Source organism: Pagrus major, chromosome 7 (assembly GCF_040436345.1).
Source record: "Pagrus major chromosome 7, Pma_NU_1.0".
Lineage (NCBI taxonomy): Eukaryota > Metazoa > Chordata > Actinopteri > Spariformes > Sparidae > Pagrus > Pagrus major.
In genome coordinates, this window is record NC_133221.1 from 10,566,323 (window position 1) to 10,590,060 (window position 23,738).

The 23,738-nt window shown below is 41.2% G+C and overlaps 1 protein-coding gene across 1 annotated transcript; it reads right to left on the reverse strand.

Annotated features, from left to right (window-relative positions):
* Positions 1–756: 756 nt before the first annotated feature.
* Positions 757–23,738, reverse strand: ift122 (intraflagellar transport 122 homolog (Chlamydomonas)). The gene is made up of 29 exons (XM_073469940.1): positions 23,655–23,738; positions 22,662–22,728; positions 22,482–22,566; positions 22,317–22,395; positions 22,141–22,217; positions 21,957–22,023; positions 21,722–21,868; positions 20,863–20,938; positions 19,263–19,454; positions 18,731–18,869; positions 18,024–18,226; positions 16,972–17,109; positions 15,610–15,774; positions 15,185–15,382; positions 14,840–14,980; positions 14,484–14,537; positions 13,693–13,854; positions 12,707–12,873; positions 10,772–10,943; positions 9,350–9,452; positions 6,205–6,345; positions 5,999–6,096; positions 4,784–4,884; positions 3,457–3,622; positions 2,742–2,859; positions 2,523–2,651; positions 1,847–1,923; positions 1,560–1,724; positions 757–1,443 (listed from the first exon to the last, which is right to left on the reverse strand). The coding sequence occupies exons 1-29, from the start codon at positions 23,696–23,698 to the stop codon at positions 1,357–1,359; spliced, it is 3,558 nt and encodes a 1,185-aa protein (XP_073326041.1). The 5' UTR covers positions 23,699–23,738; the 3' UTR covers positions 757–1,356.

Sequence of the window (23,738 nt, forward strand, 5' to 3'; positions counted from 1 at the left end):
CTTGACACTGGATAAAAAGGTCTCTTCTCAGAATAAAATACCGTGAGGGAGTCTTGTCTTGCAGCTGTAGTGCAAATGGGGGTGAGAGGATGGCTGGAGGGATGGATCTTGTGGAAGTAAGACTTTCTCTGGAGCCCCCTGAAGAGGTGCGGCACCTTTTAACCAGCCGGTCGGATTAGGGACGTGCATGGAGAAAAGTGTTAGCTGAGATGGAATTAAGACACTCAATCTCAGTCTCACTCTCTCTCTCACACACGCACACGCACGCGCGCGCACACACACACACACACACACACACACACAAGCATTACAGGAGAAACCTCCACAAATAGCTATGCGGTATGTTAAGCATTTTCAAGGTGAGAGGTTGCACCGCTGCTGTCCGAAACCCATAATTACTGTCATGTGCATCAATGCATCATTAGAATAAGATGAGAGTGGAGAGTGTGGGAGGAGAGGCAGAGAGGGAAGCGGGCTATTTGTGATTTAAACCATGGAGAGTGGACAAACTACAAATGAAATTTCTTGAGCAATCCAACTTATTTGCATCCGCAAAAGCCTAATCCCTAACCACTGCATAATGCAGAGCTCAGCTCATAGCCCTAAGTGTAATCAGAATCAGTGGGGCATACCGCTCATGGCATGCACTCGTCCTCCAGCTCTCTCTTTCAAGAATTCCAAAGTTCAATCTGTGAGAGTAAGAAGTTCATATTAGTCAAGTTGCTTTAGTAACATAATTAAAGAAACCCACTGTCATACAAATTACCAAGATATTTTATTGAAAAGGCTCGTTTTTCCCCTTTGTAACAATATAAAAAATACATTCTCATGATGCTCGTACTGTTATGAATCATACAGTATTCGGTATATAAGCCTGTGGAATGCACTTGTTGGCAGATGTATCTGGTCTTCGTAAATAACAACATTCTCTACATAACAAATAAATGTTTTCCATTAGTCTAAAATAGTGTTTTTTTTTAAATAAATTTGTCATCACAGCTATTTTTTTACACTGTACACCCATGGTCCCTTTAAAACAATGATGTAATCAGTTACAGCCCAAGGTAATCTGATCCTTATAATCCATTTGGGTTGATTGGCTGACGCTGCACTTTTCTTACACACCACCATAATGACCGACACACTAACACTACAGGTATTACTGCTCTCGAGAAAACGCTCGAGGGATAGCATGTAGCACAGTAATGCTACAACAACAGAACAGATGTCTACATATATTACAGTGACAGCGGTTTTACAATGCAAAACAGCAATGATGAAATGTGAGAAAAGGGCAGAAAGATTAGCTCGAGGGTACGAGAATTGATTAAAATAGCTGCTCTAGTTTTAAGTCGATCAGTTCGGTTCATCGATGGGTCTGCGGCAGTAAGGACAGCAGTTGTGTTGAAGCACCAGGAGCTCGTAATCCTCACTGTGGAACATCTACAAGGAAATACAAAGATAGGAACATTGGAAGACATAAAAAGAGAAAAAAGTGAAAGAAAGGCCGATAAAGTTTGTCTGTGATTCGCACCAGGTGTGTCTTATAAATGATGTACCTTGAAGCAGGTGGGGCACATGGTGATGCTCACATCAGGCAGCAGGGAGCGGAAGTATTCCCATTTGAGCGGCCGGGGCCAGCGTTTGATCAGGACGTCCCTCCTGCTCATCGAGCGCAGCACCGAGTGACTCACCTTGACTGGGACAAAGTTCGAGCCCCCCTGCTGCTCAGACAGACACACAAACACATCCATGTTTTATTCTGGACCCTGTCCTTTCACCCTCTCCAGCTGGTCTGCCCAGTTGGTGGAATATTAATCGCCTCGTCTCCTCTGTCCTTCCTTACCTCGAAGCTCATTTTGGCCGTGAATGGGTCTTCCTCTGAATCATTCAAACCATCATCCATCCTCATAGCCTGCAGCTCTGATTGGTGTTAATTAAGAACAAATAGCTCAACATTTCACACATCAACATCATATTGTACATGTAATGTATGTATTCTGTTCTCAAAACAGGAAAAGCCCCTCTAAAATTATCCCCCAGAGAATATTCTAAAACTGAGAGTGCTTGAAATGCCAATCAGTCGTGGCTGTCAGTCACGTCGTAGCTCGGGAGGAACAGAGCAGACCTCAGTGCCCTTGAGTGTCTGCCGGCTAATGCAGGTTAATCCCTGCACTGGGGCTGTGGCTATGGCTCTCGGAGGGTTAGTGTCATTAAGATGAGACAGGAGAGCCTCGCTAACCCTATTAGCTCAAGAGCTAAGATGACTTAGCTCTGACAGCTTACCCACCAGCGCAGAATCGAGGCCAACGCAGACTAAACAGCTTCTTAGAACTGTCACAAGGCGGAGGGGAGTCACGTGCTTCATTTCCAAGAGATGTGCAATGTGTTAGGGCAGGGATACACACTCTCAGGACCAGCAGGGTGAGGAGTTAATTATTCATACAAGGCATGTGGATCATCTGTCACTCTGTCTGTGTCTATTAATGTGCAGTTATATTGTACTGATGAACAAAGGATACCACCATTGTCCATATCGTGCCAGCGTGCATCCCTCTGATCCATGTGAGGAACTTCTAGGTCAATCAGAGACACAGCCTCTTCATCACTGATGCCCTCCTCCAGGTAGAACTGCACCAGGGGCAACACCTCTGCACATAAGGAGATACGCTACATTAGAGACACATATGGAGTCCTCTCTTGTGCAAACACTGCGCACAATCTGCTTGTGTGTCACTGACCATATGATGAAGCAGAGTAGATGAAAGGCTGCCTGCAGTTGATGCACACGCTCCCCTGGTTGTTCAGCAGGGGGTTGTTGGTGGAACAGCGGTAGCACATCATACCCTCAATCAGGTCCTGGTGGGAACACATGGAAGGTTAAAGGGGCAGTTCAGCCTAAAATTGACATCTTCCCTCTTAATTGTAGTGCTATTTATCCAACTAGATTGTTTTGTTTGGTGTGAGTTGCTGAGTTTTTTCTACTAATGGAAGAAAGGCTAGCTAACATTACAGCTCAGCCAAGGAGGACTTCATTTCCATGAATATACTATTGAAACTTAGATAAGATACCACCGCTCAGCCTTGTTCCAATGTTGCCCAGTGGCTACTTGCGATATTGCAGCAAAAAAAAAAAAACTGCTTTGGTCCAAAAGGCATTTTCCCAATAGAGCATGGTTACAAGAGAGAAGGCAGACATCTCTACAGCCAATAGCTCCAAAGCTAACATAAAAAAAACATGATTTCAAAATGGCTGGACACTGTATAAAACATTAAAAACAGAATGTGATTATTTACTCACCCTTTTCAACATACTCAATAGACAGCACAAAGACAATATAGTCAATATGTACCTTATTCAACACATTTCAAACCAGTTGGGACAGGGGCAAAAAAGAATGAAGAAATATTTGAGAACAAGTTAAATATACCAGTATGTCCAACTCTTAAACACACCTCGCTGTCTTGAAAAGGCTTGGAACGAATGGTGAGGCCGCCCAGCTCTATAGAATCCTGGAAGCGGGAGGGGATGTGCAGCTCCTGGAGCTTCTCGTAGGAATACCTGGCAAGTTTATATGCACCCAGTTTTCGACTCTGCTTGGCCAACGCATACAAAGTGTTGCTAATAATCAGGTCAAGGAAAACTAAAGGGAACAAGTAAGTAGAATCGTTGGCAGTCTAAATATAGCTTCACCGAGATATTATTCATTTGGAGGTGTCTTTTTCAAAATTAATTACTTTTCTGTTATGTTGTTATGTTTACACTTGTGTGCATTTATAAATAGGTATAATTGTCAATCCCCTCATCTCTTTTAATTAGTAGACGATCAGCCGTGTTGAGCCAGCAACATTGGCTAACGCCTTAAAAGTAATAACTCGGTAAGGGTGTTTGTGTGTGCTAACACAGGCCTGTGTGGCTGTTTTTGCGTTTGAGTTGAGGAAATTGTTGCTTATTTGTATTTATATGGAGGCAGATTGTGAAGCGAGCAGCTCCGAGAGTGGCAATGACAGGTCAATGAGTTGCAGCTGCAAACAGCTCTATGCTGGCTCTCCTCCATCACCTCCAACTTAACACCACTCCTCTCCTTTCCACTCCACTCAGCTACTCTCCTGCTCCTCCCACACACCCAGTTATGTTCCACTGCCGGGACTGTTGATAAATGCGTGTCCTCCTATTGTTTCACTTGTTTATCGCAGCTTCTCTGCGACACTGTGTTTAATTGTTCAAACCAAGTCCAACGTTAAGTCTATAAATCTGAGCGCAAAGTTTCTGGAACACCTCACTTTGGCCACAGAGGATCCCAGCTGCTCAGTCTGGTTTCCTCCACGGAGGCTAGCCTTTCCTTCCTCATTTTCTGCCTCCGCTTTGTGTGACCACATGGATTTCTCTGTGTGGCTGCGGGTGTGGTTGGCTCTGTGGGTATGTTTTTTCAAATTAAAGCACATTGTTTAGTTTGTTTATGTGTGCACACGTATGCACAAAGTTCGGTAATCAAAGCATTTGTTAAGATAATGGAGAATGTGCCAGCCGCTGGCATCGTCTCCTCCTCCGCATCATCACCCCTTTTCTCTCAGCTGCAGCATGGTTTCTGCAGTGGCGCCAGCTCTTCCGTTCTCTCTCTTACTTCTATCTCTCTTCCACCACTTTATCATCACTGTCTCTGCCACTCTTGATTTCCACATGTTTGATCTTTTCCAGAAAGGAAGTGCCCCACAATATTTTATTCTAAAAATATTTGCTTGAAATCCAATGTAGGTGTACTTTCTAAAAATGGAAGGATACACTTTAGAAATGCCTTGTGGAATGTCCTTGGTGAGGTTGTTGAGGAGGAATCTGCAGATGTTGAAGAGCGTCTCTGGCATGTGGGAACTGAAAGGCTCATCCTGAAGACACAAATGGTTAAAAATGAGAGATGGAAAAGGAAGGGATTATAGAATGAGAGAAATCGCTGATAAAAACATGCAGGTTTAATATTTTTTAAACCTCCATCTCTCTTATTCCTAATCGTTTAACCTGGTCTAAAAGCAGCCTAACCCTTTACAGTGCCTCATCCCACCTCGCAGGGCTCTGAAAGGGAAAAGGGAATTTGCTAAAGCAATCACTAACAGCACCTTATCCCAAAAAGTTGATAGTTCAAATCTATAGTGCCTGCCCATGAGAGTTAAAATGAGATATAGAGGTTTCCTGCTCTGCTCTGGATCACAGCGATGCCTCACTGTTGCAGAGGGGTGTGACAAGAGCCGAGCAGAAAGCTGAAACAACAAACTGAGGACACTGACACAGGCCAGGTCACCCATTGAGTTGGTCATAACCACAAAATGCTTGTTTGTAAGTAGGTTAGGGCTGGAAAAGGCTTGGAGAAGACCACTGATTAGGAAGTCATCATGATCAATCAAGCAGCGGGTTACTATGGCGATAGAGGTCAGAGAGGTTTCAGGAAGTGAATCATTCATCACTATGAGCAGTTATGTGTAGCACGTCCATCAGAATAGTTCTGTCAGTCAAGTTTTAAGTAGAACATTAGCAAAAATAATAGTGGTTCAAGCTGATTAAATTCTCCTTAAAGTTTCTCCACCTGGACTTAATACCCTGGACTCCACTTTTGTTCACTTTTTCCTCACAACCTCTGTGCGTATCTTAATTTCTTCTTTACCCTGATTCTCTTTCTTTTTTTTTTGGATTGACATAATCTTGCAGAGCCAGACCTCTTTCTTGTCAAACTCACAGCGGTCTGGAGAAATCTGAGAGCAAAAGTTGATTAAAAAGTGGGCAGAAATGCAGAGGGGCTGTCAGTATACTTCAAGTGAAAAAACCTATATTAGAAACATGAATGTGTTTGTATCCAAAAAGAAATCTAACCACATAGCAGGCACTGTTTCCAGGGATTTCGATATGACAGCCAGTCATACAGCTGCCTCATGATTTCTAAGGCCTCCTCCCACTTTTGTCTGGTCTGGCTATAAAAGATTAGGGTTGACAACAGTAGCATGTTCTCACCGTGTAGCGCTGAATGGAGCGATAGACATGGTAGAGCTCAGCAAGATGCTGGAAACGCTCAAACTTCCTCAGCATTTCACCCCTCTGATCTTCACTTTCTGACTCAGTCAAACACAGACGCAACAGAATGTTCAGTAAGAACCAATAGAGGCATCAGGCTAACAACAAAATGTGCTTCTTTCCAGTGCAGAGAAGATGGATCTTACCTCTGGCAATGTCTAGACACTGCATAGACAGCATCCAGTAATAGTACCCTGCATCGTTGAACCTGTTCTCCACCACAGCATTGTGGGTCAGCTGCTCTAGGACTTTCACGGCTTCGTTCTGTCGCCCCGCCTTGTGAAATGCTAAAGATTGAAAGACAGACAGACAGTGGTGATGGATGGATCATTTTTTGTGCCCTTGAAAAACTGTCTCATCTTGAGGAAATGCTTGATTTTAAGTGTCAGCCCAGACATCCTGCTTCATTTATTTATATTTAGGTGACATCTTCGGCAATAAGTTGTCATTGTTGCGTTTTCTCACTATGCTTCACAGAATTATTCTCCTCATCAAACAATATTATTATTTATTGTTTCTTTGTATGAAGTTTCAGTGTCTCTCATGTCCTGTTTGGTAAAGGATGTTAACAGGAAAGAGCTAACAGACGTTAGCTGTAGTTACATGAACAATATTTTTTCAATACAATTGAAATCATTCTGATTAGAAATTCCAGCTTAGCTGTTTACATAGACACTAAATAAAGGGACCCAAAAAGATGTGTGTTTACATACCCCAAAGCTTTTAATCAGAATATACTGTAACTATTATGACATGTGCACAGTCGTTCCAATCACTGTTCAGCATCTAATCTGCCGGAAATATAACAGAAAAAGAGGAAAGAGTTTTTTTTTTCTTTGGGAATATTCAATTTATTCATTCATTTGTGCCGCCTGTTTATACAATTTTCACAATGGACCCACAATGTGTCATTAGAGGACCTAAAACTTGGATTCCGACTTAGTATATATTTTTAAACACTTGTTTGAACTACTCGTTGTTTCGAGCCTTTCAACAATCGTTCAAGGGGCGTTCAACAATGCTTGAATATTTCAAGATGTCCAACAAAACAGCTGTATCGGCCCCAGACCAGCTCTGTGTTGCTACAGCCATGTGTCTGCCCCTCCTGGAAGAAACGTCACCTAATGTTTCCCCCACATGAGGTGAACATGTGCAGAAAGAAAATATTTATTCTAACCAGAGACAAACGATTAGAATAAGTTCTCACATGATTATTACGAGCTAATATTTTCCTATTGAACAGATTATCAAAGGTTTCATAGTGAGCTACATAAGGTGGTTACATGAAGCATTTTTATTCTGATGGGGATATTATTCTGATTATTAGTAAAAATATCAGGCTCCATGTAAATGCAGATTGGCTGAATCTCTTTTATATCGGAACAGAGAGTACAAAAGTTGAAAAATCTGTCCTGTTGTCCAATTCATGTATTGTTTGTACTGTTTATTCTAATAAAACTGCATTCTCAAACCACTGAATTTTAATACGCTGAAAAAAATGCAAATTAAACAACATATGCACACTAGCTAAATGCCAAGCTCAACTTGTACTTAATGTATACAAGACAAAGTTTTCCGAATTTCTTCCATGTAATAATTTACAAGTCCAAACAAGGAGGTTGCTCCAAACACCAAAGCACTTTGACTTGAAGTCCTAATAACCATGAGCTCTATTCTTCTTGTTGCTATCAGAGGGTAATTAGAAGCAGCTTTGGGGAGGCGACCCCACCAGTGACCCTGCCCTGGCAATCACAGCGGGGTTCAGGACATATTACCGGCAAATATTAATCAGTCTACCTAACTGGATAAAAACCACATTCAGCTGCTGTTGGTTAAGGTTAGCAAGGAGCGAACACACACACACACACACACACACACACACACGTTCCCCTTTATGGAAACATAAAACACAAGCTGAGAATGATGCAGAGTACAGCAGTGGTTCTCAAGATGTTCTGGTAGAAGCTCACAAACAAACAAACACACTTTGCCATGCTCTATAATGTTAAATAAAAATAAAAATTGTAATCTCAGCACCCAACATGTTTTTCCTGTGTGTATGAGAGAAATCAGGTCAATCAAGTTAATAGTATGATACTGATGCAACTTTGTGACGTGTTACTGTCTGTTTCCCATTTGGAGAGGTTAATTACTTTTACAGATCAATTAGAAGACTTCAGAGTGATCTAGTTTCGCAAGGCTCAGAGTGAACAGGGCTGAGAAACGTTACCACTGTAAAGAGATCTTCAAACAAAAGAAACTGGGAAACAAGAAAAAGACAGAGAAAACAATCAAAGTAGTGATTGTGAAAATGCTGCAGACACACTTGAAACCACTTTGGATGGACCTCCCTGAGGTCCAGAACCCCTTTTTGGGATCAACTGAGCTACACTTAAGCCACCAAGATATGTACCCATTATCAATTGAGTCTGGTATGAACCATTTCAAAAGCTGTTATTGAGAAGTGAAGTGGGCAGCCGACAATCCAGAATCTTAGACTCAATTACAATCACTGGTTACACAATACTGTCTCACTGCCTCACTTAAATACATGCGATCAGCAAAATCCATGACCATGAGCAAGCTCCAATACAATCAGGCCTGTTCAGTTATGTCGAGACAGGCAGAGGGAGATTATGCAGAGGAGGAAATATGCCTGCTGAGATCATAATTATAAATCTATGAGCTGATTATAACTATGGTTACAGTTGGTAATCATCATCAGAGCCGCTTGTAGCACTGGTGATTACAGGCATGCATGTCATTCAGTTAACAGGCAGCCCAGCTCTGTTCTGCTCTGCTCTGGCAAAGAGGATCATGTTTTACAGTGGATACCGAGAATCTTAAGGAAGTAGTGAAAAATGTCCAGAGCTGGCCAGGCTTTATCACTTCCATATGTAAACATTGGCTGCGGCTGTAGACTTCTCTGAAATAACCCTGGAAGCTTATATTTTAAAAAAAGAAAGTGAGCATATGCACCGGCACAACTTATACCTATACCTATCCCCTTTTTTTTCGTGTCAATCCGATTTCAATCCTAGCCCACTATTAAAGGGTAAATCCACCAATTTTACTTATTAGTGTGTTTACAGTTCTTGGGGAGTACTACTCCATATGTGAAAAAAGTAGTACAAATGTGCTTGTGGCTCAAGAGGAAGCTGCATGTAATGTGATAAATTGCCTCCAGTGATGTCAATCAATCAATCAGACTTTTTAATCTGGATCGGTTTATGGATCAGCACCATGTACCGATATTGAATTGGACTGGTCCCAACTCTAATCCAAACTTACCTTTTTGTGCTTCTTCAAAGCGGTCGTTCTCAGCCAACCACTGGGCATAAGGCACAAAGACGTTATTTTTGAACTGGGGGTGTTTCTCCACCAGTGAGAAGGCCTGAGAAATGGACAGATGGGAGCAAAAATGAGAGATATAATACAGTAAATGTGACAAGTTGAGAATGTATAAATCCCACAGATTGTAACACATAGAGAAGAGCCTGAGGGCTGCCCTGGGTAATTAGGGCTGAACGGCAGTTGATCGGGGACATACGAATAGCCACACATTATTCAGAGTAGCACACGTTATTTCCTGTCCAAACACTGCTTCAGCATTATTAATTAGCTGACAACAAAGAAAAGTGTATGAGCTAAGTTGATTTCACACTCAATTAGAACTAAAACTGCAGCTCTTACCCTGTGTGAATGACAGGATATAAAGAGCTGCTGTAGTGCCCTGTGGACGTATATTCGCCTGTCATAGTGACTGATTAAATAAATGTCCTGTGGCAGAACCTGAGCCAAGAAACACACACCAGTCATACCATACGGTAAAAGAGAGAAAGGGAGTATGTGTGTGTCCCAGGCCAGTGAGCCCAAAGTCATTTAAAGAAATACTTTGTTTTAGAAAAGTGCAGTGAATAGCATCCATATGGCCCGTTGTAACTATAGGCTGTGCTCTGTCCTGTCTGGGTGTCCGCCTCCCCCGCTGAAGCACATAAAGCCTAACAGTTCTCTCAACCTCTGCCTCCCTCGCTCCCTCTGCTCTTTTTTTCCCCTCTCTGAGGATCAAATAAATATCCAGGAAGATGTCCTCAGACACTATAGCAGAACTGTGTGATCACGATTTGATGTTCTGTTTTTGGCTCTTCTGTTTCAGCGTGCAAATCGCCAATGTGCATCACTGTAACGCTTCTAACTCGATTAAAAGACTGCAGATGGATTAAAGAAATGCAATATTTTCTTCTTGTCTAAGCGGCATGATCCACCCTGATGGAGGAATTTGATTGGAAGCAGAATAGAGCTTTAAGCCGATACTCTTTCAGTGCAGTGGAGTGTTTTGTGCTTCTCACTCTCTAATCATCGTGTGGGCTCGGATTCAGAGAAATCCAAAGCTGGATGATTAGCTCTGGAGTGTGCGCGTGGTTTAAGTTTGTCAGTGTAAGAGGAAATTAGGCAGATGCATTGTCTTATTATTTGGATTCCGCTGTGGTTACTTTAGCAAATACAATCTACTTTTCTGGCAATCCCTACAAAAGTTCAACAAGCCATGAACACTAAATAGTTCATGATATTGGTTTCTGAGTACCACAGCAGTTTATTTAGCACAGTCCAATGTGGCTCAGGTTATATTTATGTGATTGTCTCGGGAAACTCTATATATAAGCCATGATGAGCGGAGCAGGTGTGCCTCCCATGTGCATAAGTGTGTCATACCTCTTCCCAGTGCCGGGTTTCCACATGCAGCTGCACTAGCGCTTGCAAGTCTCCCATCTTGGAATAAGTCTCTGAGGCATAGCCATGGTGCTTCAGCTTCGTGAAGTACAGCGCACACTTTGCCAGCGGTTCACGCTCAGCTTTGTCCAACTTACGAGCGATGTCGATCAGCCTGGATGAGAGGGGAGAAAAAATGAGCAGACACAGAGAGGTCAAGTGGAGATAAACCCTTACACGGAGGGTTCGTTGTATCACACTATGCTCATGACCCCAGAAAGAATGTGAACCAGTCAGGGTCACTAGCTGAATCAGATTCAGGTTAAAGAGCCTTGACTCCGTCCAGCTGCAGTGATTGTTGTGCTGAACAACTGGTTGTACCACAGGAGGGTTACAGCATTCAGGCAACAGGTCAGATGGAGTCAGTGGGGAGTTCTGATATGACCACCAGACACAGGTTTATCAGTTTGCCTGGTTTTTGACAACACGCACTCACACTCCACAATCCCACTGTGCATGTGTGAGTGAAAGCTACAGGATAGGTGATCACTTTCTAAGTTACTTTCTAAGTTATGTCAAATATACCTTTAAATACTCTGTACACTGATCCTCGAATAAGAGACACATGTTCTTGATGTTTATTATTGCTTCGTTGTGCTAGCAAATATTGTAAATTTGAGTGCTTTTAAAAAAAAATTTAAATAAAAAAATTAGTGACCATTAGTTACAACATTCTTTAAAGGTCGTTTGTAGGATTTAAGGGGATTTAGGAGCAGAAATGGAATATAAGATTTCCTATTATGTGCATATGTAGGGGAGGGTGAGGCGAGGTGTTCAGTTGGTCGCAACCTAACCTCTAGATGCCATTAAATTATACACACTGAATTACTCTTTAAAAGAGCCCCTCGTGGACAAATCAAGAAATCTAGGAATATGCAACTATTTTTCATTTAAAAAATGAAACTACTGGAAACAAGACATCACTGAAATGTCCGTTCTTCATGGACTCTTAAGAAAGTTTCTTTTCCTCAAAGTAACTTTTCTCCTTCAGCAGATGAGTGAGAAACTGAGTTTCCGGTGTCACGCTCTACATATACATCTTTCTGAGCAGTGAGGGGAAAAACATCAAAGTGAAGTAGGTATAAGCAACAAATATATTTGATTGGAGGAGGACTTAAATCTTCAATATGTCTAATCAGGAGACTGCAATGATTGAGGAATCTTGATAGCTGAGTTGGTTAAGCGTGTATCTGTATCAGATTCAAACCTGGGGTTAAGGTTTTTAATCTGCGTCAGGGTTTAAATCTGGTACTTTGAATTTGCCCTCTCTCTGTCGTAAGCTATTTAAAATAAAAACTAAATCATTGCCATTCCACAAATATTCAATCAATGTCAACAATCAAGTCAAACAGAGAGTTCCACCACTGACAGTAAAATTGTGACATTACTGTCTTCTGTTTAGTTATGAACAAGAAAATGTAAGTAAAAAGAGAAGCTGACAGGTTGCTCTATCTAAAAATTGTGTTGGGTGTTATTGGAAAACAGGAGAAAAGGGTGATAATAAAAGCAATCCAGGCACTCCAAAACAGAAAAATAAAAAAAAAATGAGGAAGGAAATATTCAAAAGCCTTTATTGTAGGGGCGAAATCATTAAAAGGGCAATCATTAAAAAAGCCGACATATTTGGACCATTAGGCCCTGATGAATATTTCCTTCTTTGTTTTTTGATTTCTTTTTTGGAGTGCCTGGTTTTCTTTTGTAATCAAGAAAATGTAAGTATTTATTTTCAAAGATGGAGTTTGATAACATAGATAGACAAAGATTTGGGTAAATCATGCACAAAAATCTAAAAAAGCAGTTTATATAAGGTTAACCAGAAGTAACAGTGTTTCTAAGAAGGCTGATCTAGAGGGATTTCATAAAGTGACTGACACTTACATGTCTGCCCAGCCGTGTTCCCCTATAATGTCTATGGCTTTGAGGTGTTCTCCTGCTGACAGGTACATCTCCGCTGCTGCCCGGGGTTCCTTGCTGCTCTTAGCCCAGTCTGCCTGCTTGGTCATCAGGATCCTAGAGCTCTTAGGGTCTGTCGCTCCAACAAAATCCTGCCAGAAAAGACACACAGGTGCAAACTTACTAACATACAAATAGTCATTTTAAAGTTGAATCCTGATATTAATCTGGAAGGAGATCAAGAGATATCTAGCTCAGACAGCCAGAATCATGTGGGTCAAGGCCGAGACAGGAGGAAGACAGTCACACAAACAGCAGGCGGCTAGAGGGCCTTTCCCTCCGGTGTCCATCCTACCTAAAACAAACAGCCTGTAGGACCAGATGGCCACACAGCCACATAAATATACAGCAGCCACATCAAACACACATACAATCTGATACACATGCACACACAAATATACATGAACGAGTCATGACTGTGTCATCCGCCTCAGTAATGTGAATGTAAGGCTGGTGATCAAAGTGTCCCCCCACATGTAAACATAATAAAGCATGAATTTGTCTCAACTCCAACTGACCTCCTCATCAAAGTATTCATGTAAAAGCAGACACTCGCCTTATTTCTCTCCATTTGTGCTCCATTTACAAGTGCATCTATGTGTGTAAGTTACCCTTATGCTGTACAGTGATATGTGTGTAAAGGCACGGTGTGTGTGTGTGTGTGTGTGTGTGTGTGCTGATCAGATGATATATGTGGAGATTCAAGTGATATATGAGGAGATGAAAGACAGACGGTAAAGGGGGGCCAGTCGAACACAGTGAGGGGCCCCAACTTGGCATAACTGCACATGATGAAGAAAAACATATGTTCCACACCCTTTAAACATGCAGCCCTCTCCTGGTCGTTCTGTCCGTATTGATACAAAGGTATGTTGTACATGTGTGTTTTTGTCGATCAATGATTTAATCACCTTGGCGTACTCAAACATGCGCAGGTCAGTGTACATGCTCAGGGCTCTGGATTCGTGGCCAGTGCGTTTGTAAAGCTTGGCTGCCTCGTGGAATTTCCCCTGGTAGGCATAGACGTCTGCCAGGAACAGCTCATTGTCGTTCTCACCCCGCTTCTTCCGCTCCTGCAAATCAGTCAACACAAACATTGGCATGTGTGCTGAGATAAACACTCACATACAACAGTTATACATGAGTGTACACAAACACACTACCAGTCAAACATCACAGAAGGCACTGAAAACTATTGGCTCGCTGGATCAGCCTCACTTTTTCACCAAACTCTTATACCAACAATCAAAATGAAATCATAGAACAAATACTACTTTTACAGAATACAATGAACATTTCTTTCACATCACACTTTCAAAGAAGGACATTTGCTCTTTTCAAAGGGGAGAACAGCAGAGAAACCTTCTGCTGGTGCTAGCCAAGTTAAAAAAAACTTTTCTCTGCTCCGCATGCCTATTGTCAAATAATGTGTATATGTGCCTTGCTTTGCCGTGTGTAGGTATTTGCTTGCATGTGTGTGTGGATTGGACCCAAGAAGGTCATTCAGGATACAGGTTCCCTCCCTTGTTCGATTGTGTAGCGTGTGGAGTGTTGCCGAGGGCAAAGCCTAGCGATTAAATGCGTGATGACTAAAATAATCGTAATTGGCCCTTGTGTAACGTTGATGATGTCAGCACCGGTCAGAGCAGAAGTCTGCAAACAAAAGATGTGAACTTGGCTTTTCACAACATGAAAGGATTACCTCGATGCTGTTGATGAGCTCCAGGTAGCGCAGGTCTCTGATTCGAATGAAGGCCTGAAAATGGGACAAGACAAGAATTAATTTAAAGGAAGGCCTCTTAGAATCTGCAGTACCATCTTCTGAACAATCCTATCTCAAAGATTTAATTGAACATTGCTTGTGTTTATGTTTGGCTGCCTGGGTAATGTACATGCTGTAAATTGGTGGTGCATGTTTTCAGATAATGAAGCCTCAGAGAAAGGTATAAGCAAGGTACTGTCGGAATAGTTGCTGCTATTTGTACTTTTTTATTACTCTGTCAAGATCAAAGTAGTAAAATGAGTAGGATCAGAACATTTTCTGTGTGTCTGACTGGCCTTCTTGGCGGTGTCAAAGTCGAGTCCCTCCAGGGCTTCTGTTGCTAAATCCCTCCAGTCACTGTCTGTCACGCCCAGACAGGCGATTTGATAGGCCTCCTTAAACATCTTCCTCTCCAGGTACTGGTACATGGGTGCCGACTAGGCAGAGCAACAACACAATTGTCAAAAAGTGTTACAAAGTTTGCATCGTGAAAAAAAAATCAATAAATAAGAATATATATATATTTTTTTTTTTTTTTTAAACCACACTCTTCTGAACAACATAAAAAAGCATTTTTTCCTTTGTAGGACAAACGAATACCATGATATTTAAGATAAGATGTCTGACTACATACTACATACCTGAGGCACCTCCACAGCGGACATGGAATAGACATGAAGACAGAAGATCTTTGAGCCGTTGTAGCCAACCATAAAGCCCTGCATCTTCTGCTGGTGTACAGGAAAGTTGCTAGCTTTGATGTTTAGGTAGCCATTGCCAGAGAAGCACAGCATGTCCTCACACTGGGTGTTCCAGGCCACGCTGTTAGCATTAGGCTCCTGCAGGGAAAGCAGAGGGAGGAGGCAGGTAAAGGTGAGTAATGGGGATATAAGGTCTAGAGGTGACTGTGGAACATATACCAGGCAGTATATGAGTAAGATGTGTACCTGTACTTAATGCAAATTACTACACATACATGTATGTTTCTATTTTATTCCATACCACTGCCCCCCTGAAATGTTTTTCAAGCTTGTTTCCGCCACCATGTCCATAGCCCTCCGCTGACCTGAAAAAGCAGTTCTTTACTGTTGATGTCGTAGACCAGCAGAGTGTTGTGCTCATCCACCACAGCTAGTTTATTGCGTGAGGCGCTCATGTCCAGGCAGCGCACTGACGTCGACAGCTTCAGCAGCGTGATGGGAAACAGGTTGTCAACAAATATCTTCAGGATCTACATCAAAGAAAAACAATGACGAGCAGAATGAAATCAGAATTCAGCATCTGTGATGACAGGTGTGATGATAGCTTTACAACTAGATGGAGAGAGATTGAGACATGTATGCCTGGCTAACACATCCAAACAAAAGTTCTCCCTGGACATCATCATGAGCATAACTGATCCAATCACAATATTTACCTTGGTAACCTGGATCACACTTACCAAACAATGTAAGGAAAAAAAAAAGGTTGAGCTTTGATACAGAATTTAAACCAGAGATGTATGACACAATATATGTTTACAACTGAAAACGGATTCAAAATCTGATATGAAATAAGTATAAAATAATTATATTAAATAAATAATATCTTCAATTAAAATAATATTACAACAAAAAAGTAAAACGGGTTGCACCTGAACAATACAATCCAGTGGCAGAAACGATGGTCAATACATATCATCATGAAATGCTGAGGATCATTTCTAAACTTTCTCATGATGAAATTTAATGTCAGGCTAAAACTTTTATGTGAAACTTAAATGACAAAAGGAACTGAACATCATGATTTCAGAAGAAGAGCTGCATCGTGTGTGTTACATACAACAACAGACAAATTCACATTAATGGACAGAATTTAATTAGAAAAATCTGAATGGTTTCTATATTACATTAAAAGCAAACACTTTGAAAAAGCTACAAACATGACAAAGGATATGTGGCCTTACAGATGCAAATTGTGGACTTTATCTAGAGCCATTTTGGAATAACATGAATTCACTATTGAATGAGGTATTAGGACACCTAATCTCCAGGAAATGTTCTGTTTTATACTTGGGCAATCTAACAAAAGTGGTGCTGAGGGAAGATAATTACTTGGTCAAAATTCTACTCACAGCTGGCAGAAAGGTCATTACAAGACCTGGCTTACAATGGACCCTCCCAGACAGAGACAGTATGTGGCTAAAATACAGTGAGTTGTGATGGAAAAAATGAGTTATTCACTCAGTGTGAAAGTAGATTAATTTTACCAGAAAATGGCAAAAATGGATAGGATTTAGAAATAAAGTTTTATTGTATAAAAGTTTTAACAGCAAATAGTTTTAATAAGTATAATACTAATAATAGTACTGTAAACAACATTACTAGTTTAAACTAGTTTCACAGTTATTCTTTGTTTTACTTGTGTAGGTGCAAAGACAAATACTCACAGCTCCATTTTTTAAACCCACTAGCAGGCCCTCTCTGCCTGGCGGACCACCGATCACTTTGATGTAGCGAATCAGAGACTCCATCACCCATTCTTTTTCCCTGACACTGGTGAAGGACATGCACTGGAGCCTCTTCTCCTGCACAAGAGCAGAGTGGGAAAGGTGAGACGACAATTACATATAACACATGACCAAAATCCCCTGTTTTTATTATTTCACAGTCTGTTAATCACCATTTACGTTACTTATACATACTTGCAAATGTCTAACAAATCTCAGCACATTGTTGTTTTAAACACTGCAAAGTGTGGCTCAATGTCAGAAACCGATGCCATAAAGATAAACAACGATTTGATTTGACACAGACATCAGCAGCCCGTACTGGCACAGCCCATTTATAAAGTTTAAAAGCTGTCTAAGGGCAAGAAACACGAGAATGTCTTAGACAGAGATCTGAAGCACCTCTGTCACACACAGACAGATTTAAAGGGAAATAACCTCTGTGTTATGGCTGCTCCTCCTCCCTACTAACGTCTGTCAAACACATAGAGACAAGAAGCAGAGAGGAAGCCCAAGGGACACCCACTGGTTCAACAGACTGTGGTTCTTCCCCTTCATTCAACTGTCTTGCTTTATCCAGTTTGAAAAGAGTTGAGAAAGGGAAAGAGAGAGAGCCTGCAGAGCACATGCACAGCTGGAGCCTTTTGCAAACTAGGCAGAAACATCTGGGAAACCAGCAATTTCATGATATTATCATTTTTCTCTGGGCTGTTTGGGCTACAATTGAATGGTTAAACACTGAATCACTCTGCTTCCATCATGTTATTAGTGCTCAAATGTCTCTACGGCCTCTTGCACAATCTATTAAGTGTGCTTTAGTGTAATTTACAAAAACAAGAGTGTCACTGCAGGTCAGTAGAATTTAGTCTGAGAAGCATAACTGAAGAAAACTGTTTGTCTTATTATGTGAGGAATGTTCCAGAACACAAACAGGTTCTGTCAGACACAAGCAAGAAATCTTAAGTTGACTTTGAAACTCTATCTCCTCTGACCTGACACAGGATGATATGCTGGGAGCAGACCACCAACAAGTTGCATTCAAACTTCCTGCAAATTTTCTCCTTGATGCGGTAGTGCATGTCTGAGGAGTCGTCTGAATAGAGCTCGTAGATGAGGATTTTCTCGGGCAGTTGGATAGCAAGACGGTTTCTGTAGATGGCGATCTTCTTCACCAGCTCACGACACTTGATCCTCACTAAGGGGAAAAGGAAATGAAGGGAGCATGTTGATGAAGGTTCTTAGTCATCCAGGTCATGGTAATTCTAAGTGCTTTATCGTAGGCAACTGGACTTGTTTCCGTTTCTTGAAGAAGAAATGAAGGGAGAGGAGGAAGGTGAGGAAAGTCGAATCGTCTAAGTCAATGCATTCTGTTGAATGAGAGTTGTGAGGGCTGCAACCTCTCCTTTACAAAAATAAGTCCTTTTATGTTAAGTTTGAAATGAGATATCCACCATTTGACAACAGATTGCCGACCATTACAAATTTGTAGATGGATGACGGTTGAAAGGACAGATTCGATTGATTTGACAAGAGAAAAATCACAACGTAATCCTATTAAATGTAATGCTAATGTTTACAGTTTAGCTCTGAACTGGCACTTACTGTAATGCTTCTAGACACATACAATCTATTATTGGAGTAGTATCACCATACAGTAGCTCTTCTCTTATAAAAAAACTCAATTTCTTGAAAAGTGCACCTTTTTGATCAGTGATGAGGTGCTGGACAATGACATCAGTCATGCTGTCTCGATAAGCATAGCGATCCTTGTAGAGGCCGTGAACTGTACTGAAGATAAGTTGGTAGCAGGCGATGGTCCCATCCTGGCAGCCCAACACCTAGACAAGAGATAACAATGTAGCAGTACATTCTATTAACACCTCTAAGAAAAGACTGTGAAAGTGGGAAAGTGTTCCTGTTGTTAAAGCAACTCCACAGTGGAACTGAGAGAATCCGCCAGCAACCAATTCACTCGTATATGCCTCATCACTTTCAGTTAAATATGGTGAAAGGAAAAGCTGCTAAGGTGTCACTGTAAAATCAAATGACTTGTGTATCTGTGTAGCTAAAGAGGTACCATGCTATCAGATCAGCAAAATGAATCAAATGCAGACTGGCACTTGGCTCTAAGCTTTATCAGTGTTTTGCATTAAAACTTCCTACTTCTTCTCTCACTGACACAGAGTATTATAACTTCTCTAGACACGTAGCTTCATAAGCTGTGGACCCACCACATAGTTGGAGTCAGGCTTAACCCGGCACGTCCACACCCAGGTATTCTGCTCTCCAATGGTGCCTAGCCGCACCCCATCCTTAGTGTAGAGGGAAGCCTGTTTATCAGAGCCACCCATAACTATATATTCGCCCTTGGAGAAGTAGCTGACGCAACAAGGGTCATAGGTGAGAGTCCTGTCTTTTCCAATCTGAGAGAGACAAAGAGAGAAGTGGACATTAAGCCAAGAATCAAATGAGCATTTCTCATATTTATTGCCTAGAGGCCAACCCTTCGCGCCGTCTGGGCTGACACACATCAAAGTCTACAGAACATTCCCTCTGAGTGTTTGATGAAAAGATAAGAAAAAAAGAAAGTGTTTCATTGGTTTAAATGGCCTCCATTGTATTAGTGTTCAAAGTCCATTTGCACATCATATTAGTTCTCACACGCTGTGCATCTGTTTCTCCTCACTCTGGAAAAAAATCTGCCTGACAATCCTCAGTTATTTTCTCCCATTGCAAACAATTCTTGCCGTTGTAATCAAAACAGAATGTTCACTTAAATAGATAAATAGGCCGATGACAATTTATGAGCCTAAGGCATAACGGCACAGTAATGAACAGTGCATATTTGTCCACAATTACGACATTACCCACAGGGGATTTAGGAGGGAGGAGGGACAGCGAGGGGGCCTATTAGAGCATAGCAGGATCACTTCAAATGTGCTGTTATGGTTTCAATAGACCCTGACAGTCTGATTACAACAGGAAACACAGGTCTTAAACTCAGTAAAGGGTTTCCAATGCCATATATTTTGGATAAATAGGCAGCCTAGAGTATGCTTGTTTCTTATTGCTACAGCAAGTGATAACACATACAGTGAGATGATAATGTTACAATTAGTCTTCTGCTTCTAACCATGCGCTGTAATGAGACTGTCTACATCTAGACATTTAAACGCCCCTTTAAACAGTGTGAAGTGGTGGAGGAGAGCGCTTTGCTTAAGTGGCGCATACTGCATAAGAAAGACTCAATCAAAGGAAAAAAGGGGACTGGAGCACACAGATAAATTTACAGCTTTTAATTGTGCAAACAAAACTTAAGTTTGACACTACTGTGTCTTCATCAGAGTCAAAGTGGAGAGGCAAACAATTACAGTCAATCAAGATCAGCTGGGCAGCTGTCATTAGATAATTGGTTGAACAGGGTTTCAAATCTATTGGACAATGAATCTGAGGGTGGGATGTCAGTGTCCAAGTGCCCCACCCCTAACATTATGTCCGAAACAAAAAACACAGACCTTTCTTAAAGTAACAGAGTTAAGATTACAAAAATTACAAAAAGTATAAGTACCTCTCAAATGTGATAAGTATAAGAAACATTACAAATACAGTAATTAATCTATGCCTGATGACGACATAGTAGTATGGAAACACTGTAATTTATGGCTGTAAATTTACCAGTGTGCTACAATCTCTTTGCTGTCCTCCAGCTGAGAAGCACCTGTTTCCTGAGCCCTGTTTCAGCATATACCATGTATGTATATATAGCTACATTGACAAGTCACCATGTGCTTATTTAGAACTAAGGACTTTTTATAGACCTGTGATATTCACCTGCTTCCCACTGAGCTGATAGAAGGACAGCTTCTGACCCCAGTCTGCCACAGCCAGAATGTCATTGTGCTCATCCCTGTGAAAAATACAACAAAAATGACTTTGGGCGTTAAGTACTCCTGTCAACATACTGTACAGATGGGGCTTTGGTTGTTTAGGTAATGATGACAGCGTTATCACAGTGAGGTATAGTCAAGGCTTTTTCCCCAATAACGGAGAGCTTAGAGTATTGCATTTATCGTTTTTATTATCATGTACAGAGACTTTACACGTCTACCCATCTAAACCCTTGTCCAAGAGCAAGACACTGAATCCCTAGCAGCTCAAGAGAAACTATTTCCTGGCTGACATCATGACCTCCCTGTGATGACCAAACATACTCCATTAAGCTAGCCAATAGTATTATTTCTGGTGTATCTTATCATGGTTACTCATCACTGGCCTCTTTTCCCTCCCTCCTTCAAATTTTCATCTTCCTGTCTACCCCCTTTCTCTCAAATAACCTGATCAGTAGTCTTTGGCAGTGGCTACAGGTGAGCTCTTGGCTTTGGCTTTTGCTGTGGGGGCCATCAAAGTACAGAGACAGCTGCTCCAAGCCCTAATAATTTTCTCCCTTACAGATACACTCCCACAGCGCCATGTCTGACCACTGCCACCTGCTGGCCCTACACCAGCAATTCACTTAAAATGTCGATGTACTCTCATTTGCACACCATCACTTAAATCATGGCAACATGTATGGACAGTGAATGTGTGAGGCAGTGTGAGGCAGTGTGAGGCATTTAATTTAATAAATGAAGATATGATACCATTCTGCTTTTTCTACAATCTTATGCTGCAAAAATTAAGAAAGACCAACTTAGAGGGGTTCCAGGCAATGGACCAGATTGGAGAGGACGAGCCTCCTGGACGCTCTATCTTGACTCTCTCCTCTCCATTCTTGTTCCGAATGCTCACCACACCATTCATCATGCCAAGGGCTAGGTACTGGCCATCGTTTGTCCACCTTCAATCAAATGAAACTCTTCAACAATAATATCTCATATTAAAGTGTACCAATATGGCAGACAGTTATAAATACAGACTTTACTTACCCACAACATGTTATTTTGCTGCTCACTTTGTGTTTGTTCACAGATTTTTGCTCCGGTGACCACAGACCTAAAAATGTAAACGGCAGGTAAGATGTCCAACACCCCATGTGCACAATCTCTCTTTTTAAAAATAATTTACGTTTATAGTATATGTAGAAGATATAAAAGTCCAGTATGGACTCACCAAAGTCACCAGTAGAGCAGGAGGCAAGTTGGTGAGTGACAGGGTTATAGGCAACACACTGGATAGAGTCATTGTGACTACAGAGAAACACATGAAAGAAAAAAAAAAGGAGATGGAGGAATACACTTTGCAGAGGATAACTTAATATTTAAGTGATGAGCAAAGTTGACACTCACGTATATTTTAAAATACCCTCCAGTTTAGATGTCCAGATGATGATGCTTTTGTCTGCTGACCCTGAAGCAAACCTTTTACCTGCAGAAGAATGCAATAGTTGGTTAGATAACAATGATGACTGATAAAGGGAAATGTAGTGTACATAAGAAAAGCCAGTTGAGTACCATCTTTAGCATAGGCCACACAGTAGACTATGTCTTTGTGCCCTTTTAAAGGCTGGATAATAGCTCCATCTGCTGTGTCATAAACCTGAGACAAAAATACAATGCATTAAAATGTAATGATGACACTTGTATTCTTTAGATATATGCCTCGGCTAAACAAAAACAGTAGGGAAGTCTTACCAGGACACGAAGCCCTGCAGCAATGATGAGCTGGGTGCCATCTGGCTTAAATGCAAGATCATAAACACTGCAAAAGAAAATAATGGTGAAATGTTTATTCAATTAAATGATTAGTCAATTTCGTGTTCATCATGTAATTCATCTTTTAAGAAAAGATGCTGAAAATTAATGGGTTCTAGCTTCTCAAATTTGAGGATGTTCTGCTTTTGACAGTTTGCTTTATAATTGTAAATTGAATACTTTTGGATTTGGGGAAATCCACTGGACAAGAAACAAAGTTTAATTTTGGAAACAGCAGTTTGACAGAAACAAATCCTATCACAAGGTCCATTTACTATTTTCTACAGCTTTCAGCCAAATAAAAAAAAACTACAAGTAAAAGGCTGAAAGCTCCAGAATACCCAGCCAAGTCAGACGGTAGAAAATGGTGTTAATTGCTGACATAGTTGTAGCCTTATCAACATTTCAAAAGATTTGAAAAAGCAGAATATAACGTTACAGTATAATGTAACGTTACAGGAATAATTGACATAGCACATAAAGATGTGACCGTACATTTTCAAATCTTGAATATTTCTTGGATTAAAAGAGTTAACGTTATGGACATATAAAGCTTCATAAATGAAAACTGCTGTCATTCAGCAAGTGATGATGTGCAACAACACACACGACGTGCAGTTAACGACAGCTAGCAAGCTTAACATTTAACATTAGCTCCGAGCTAACCTTAAATCATTAACGTTATATCGTAAAAGTCAGGTTACATGCTTCATTGGTAGGACATATATTGTATGGCATCTTGCATAGAAGGAATACGCACCAGAAGTAATATCTATGTCATTTATTAGCGATGAACGGATTGTGAGGCTAATGCTAACTAACGTAGCTGGCTAACCCTAGTTTACATAGCAACCGCCGTTGCTAACCACCTAGCGTTACATCCCAGCATCGGGCCTCGGCTGACAGCGCAATTACAAACATGTAGACTCTCACCATTGTTCGTGAATTGACTCCTTCCATGCTAGAACGGCTCTCATTTCAACCTTTTAACAGCAGAAAGGACTGCTCGGCTTTTTG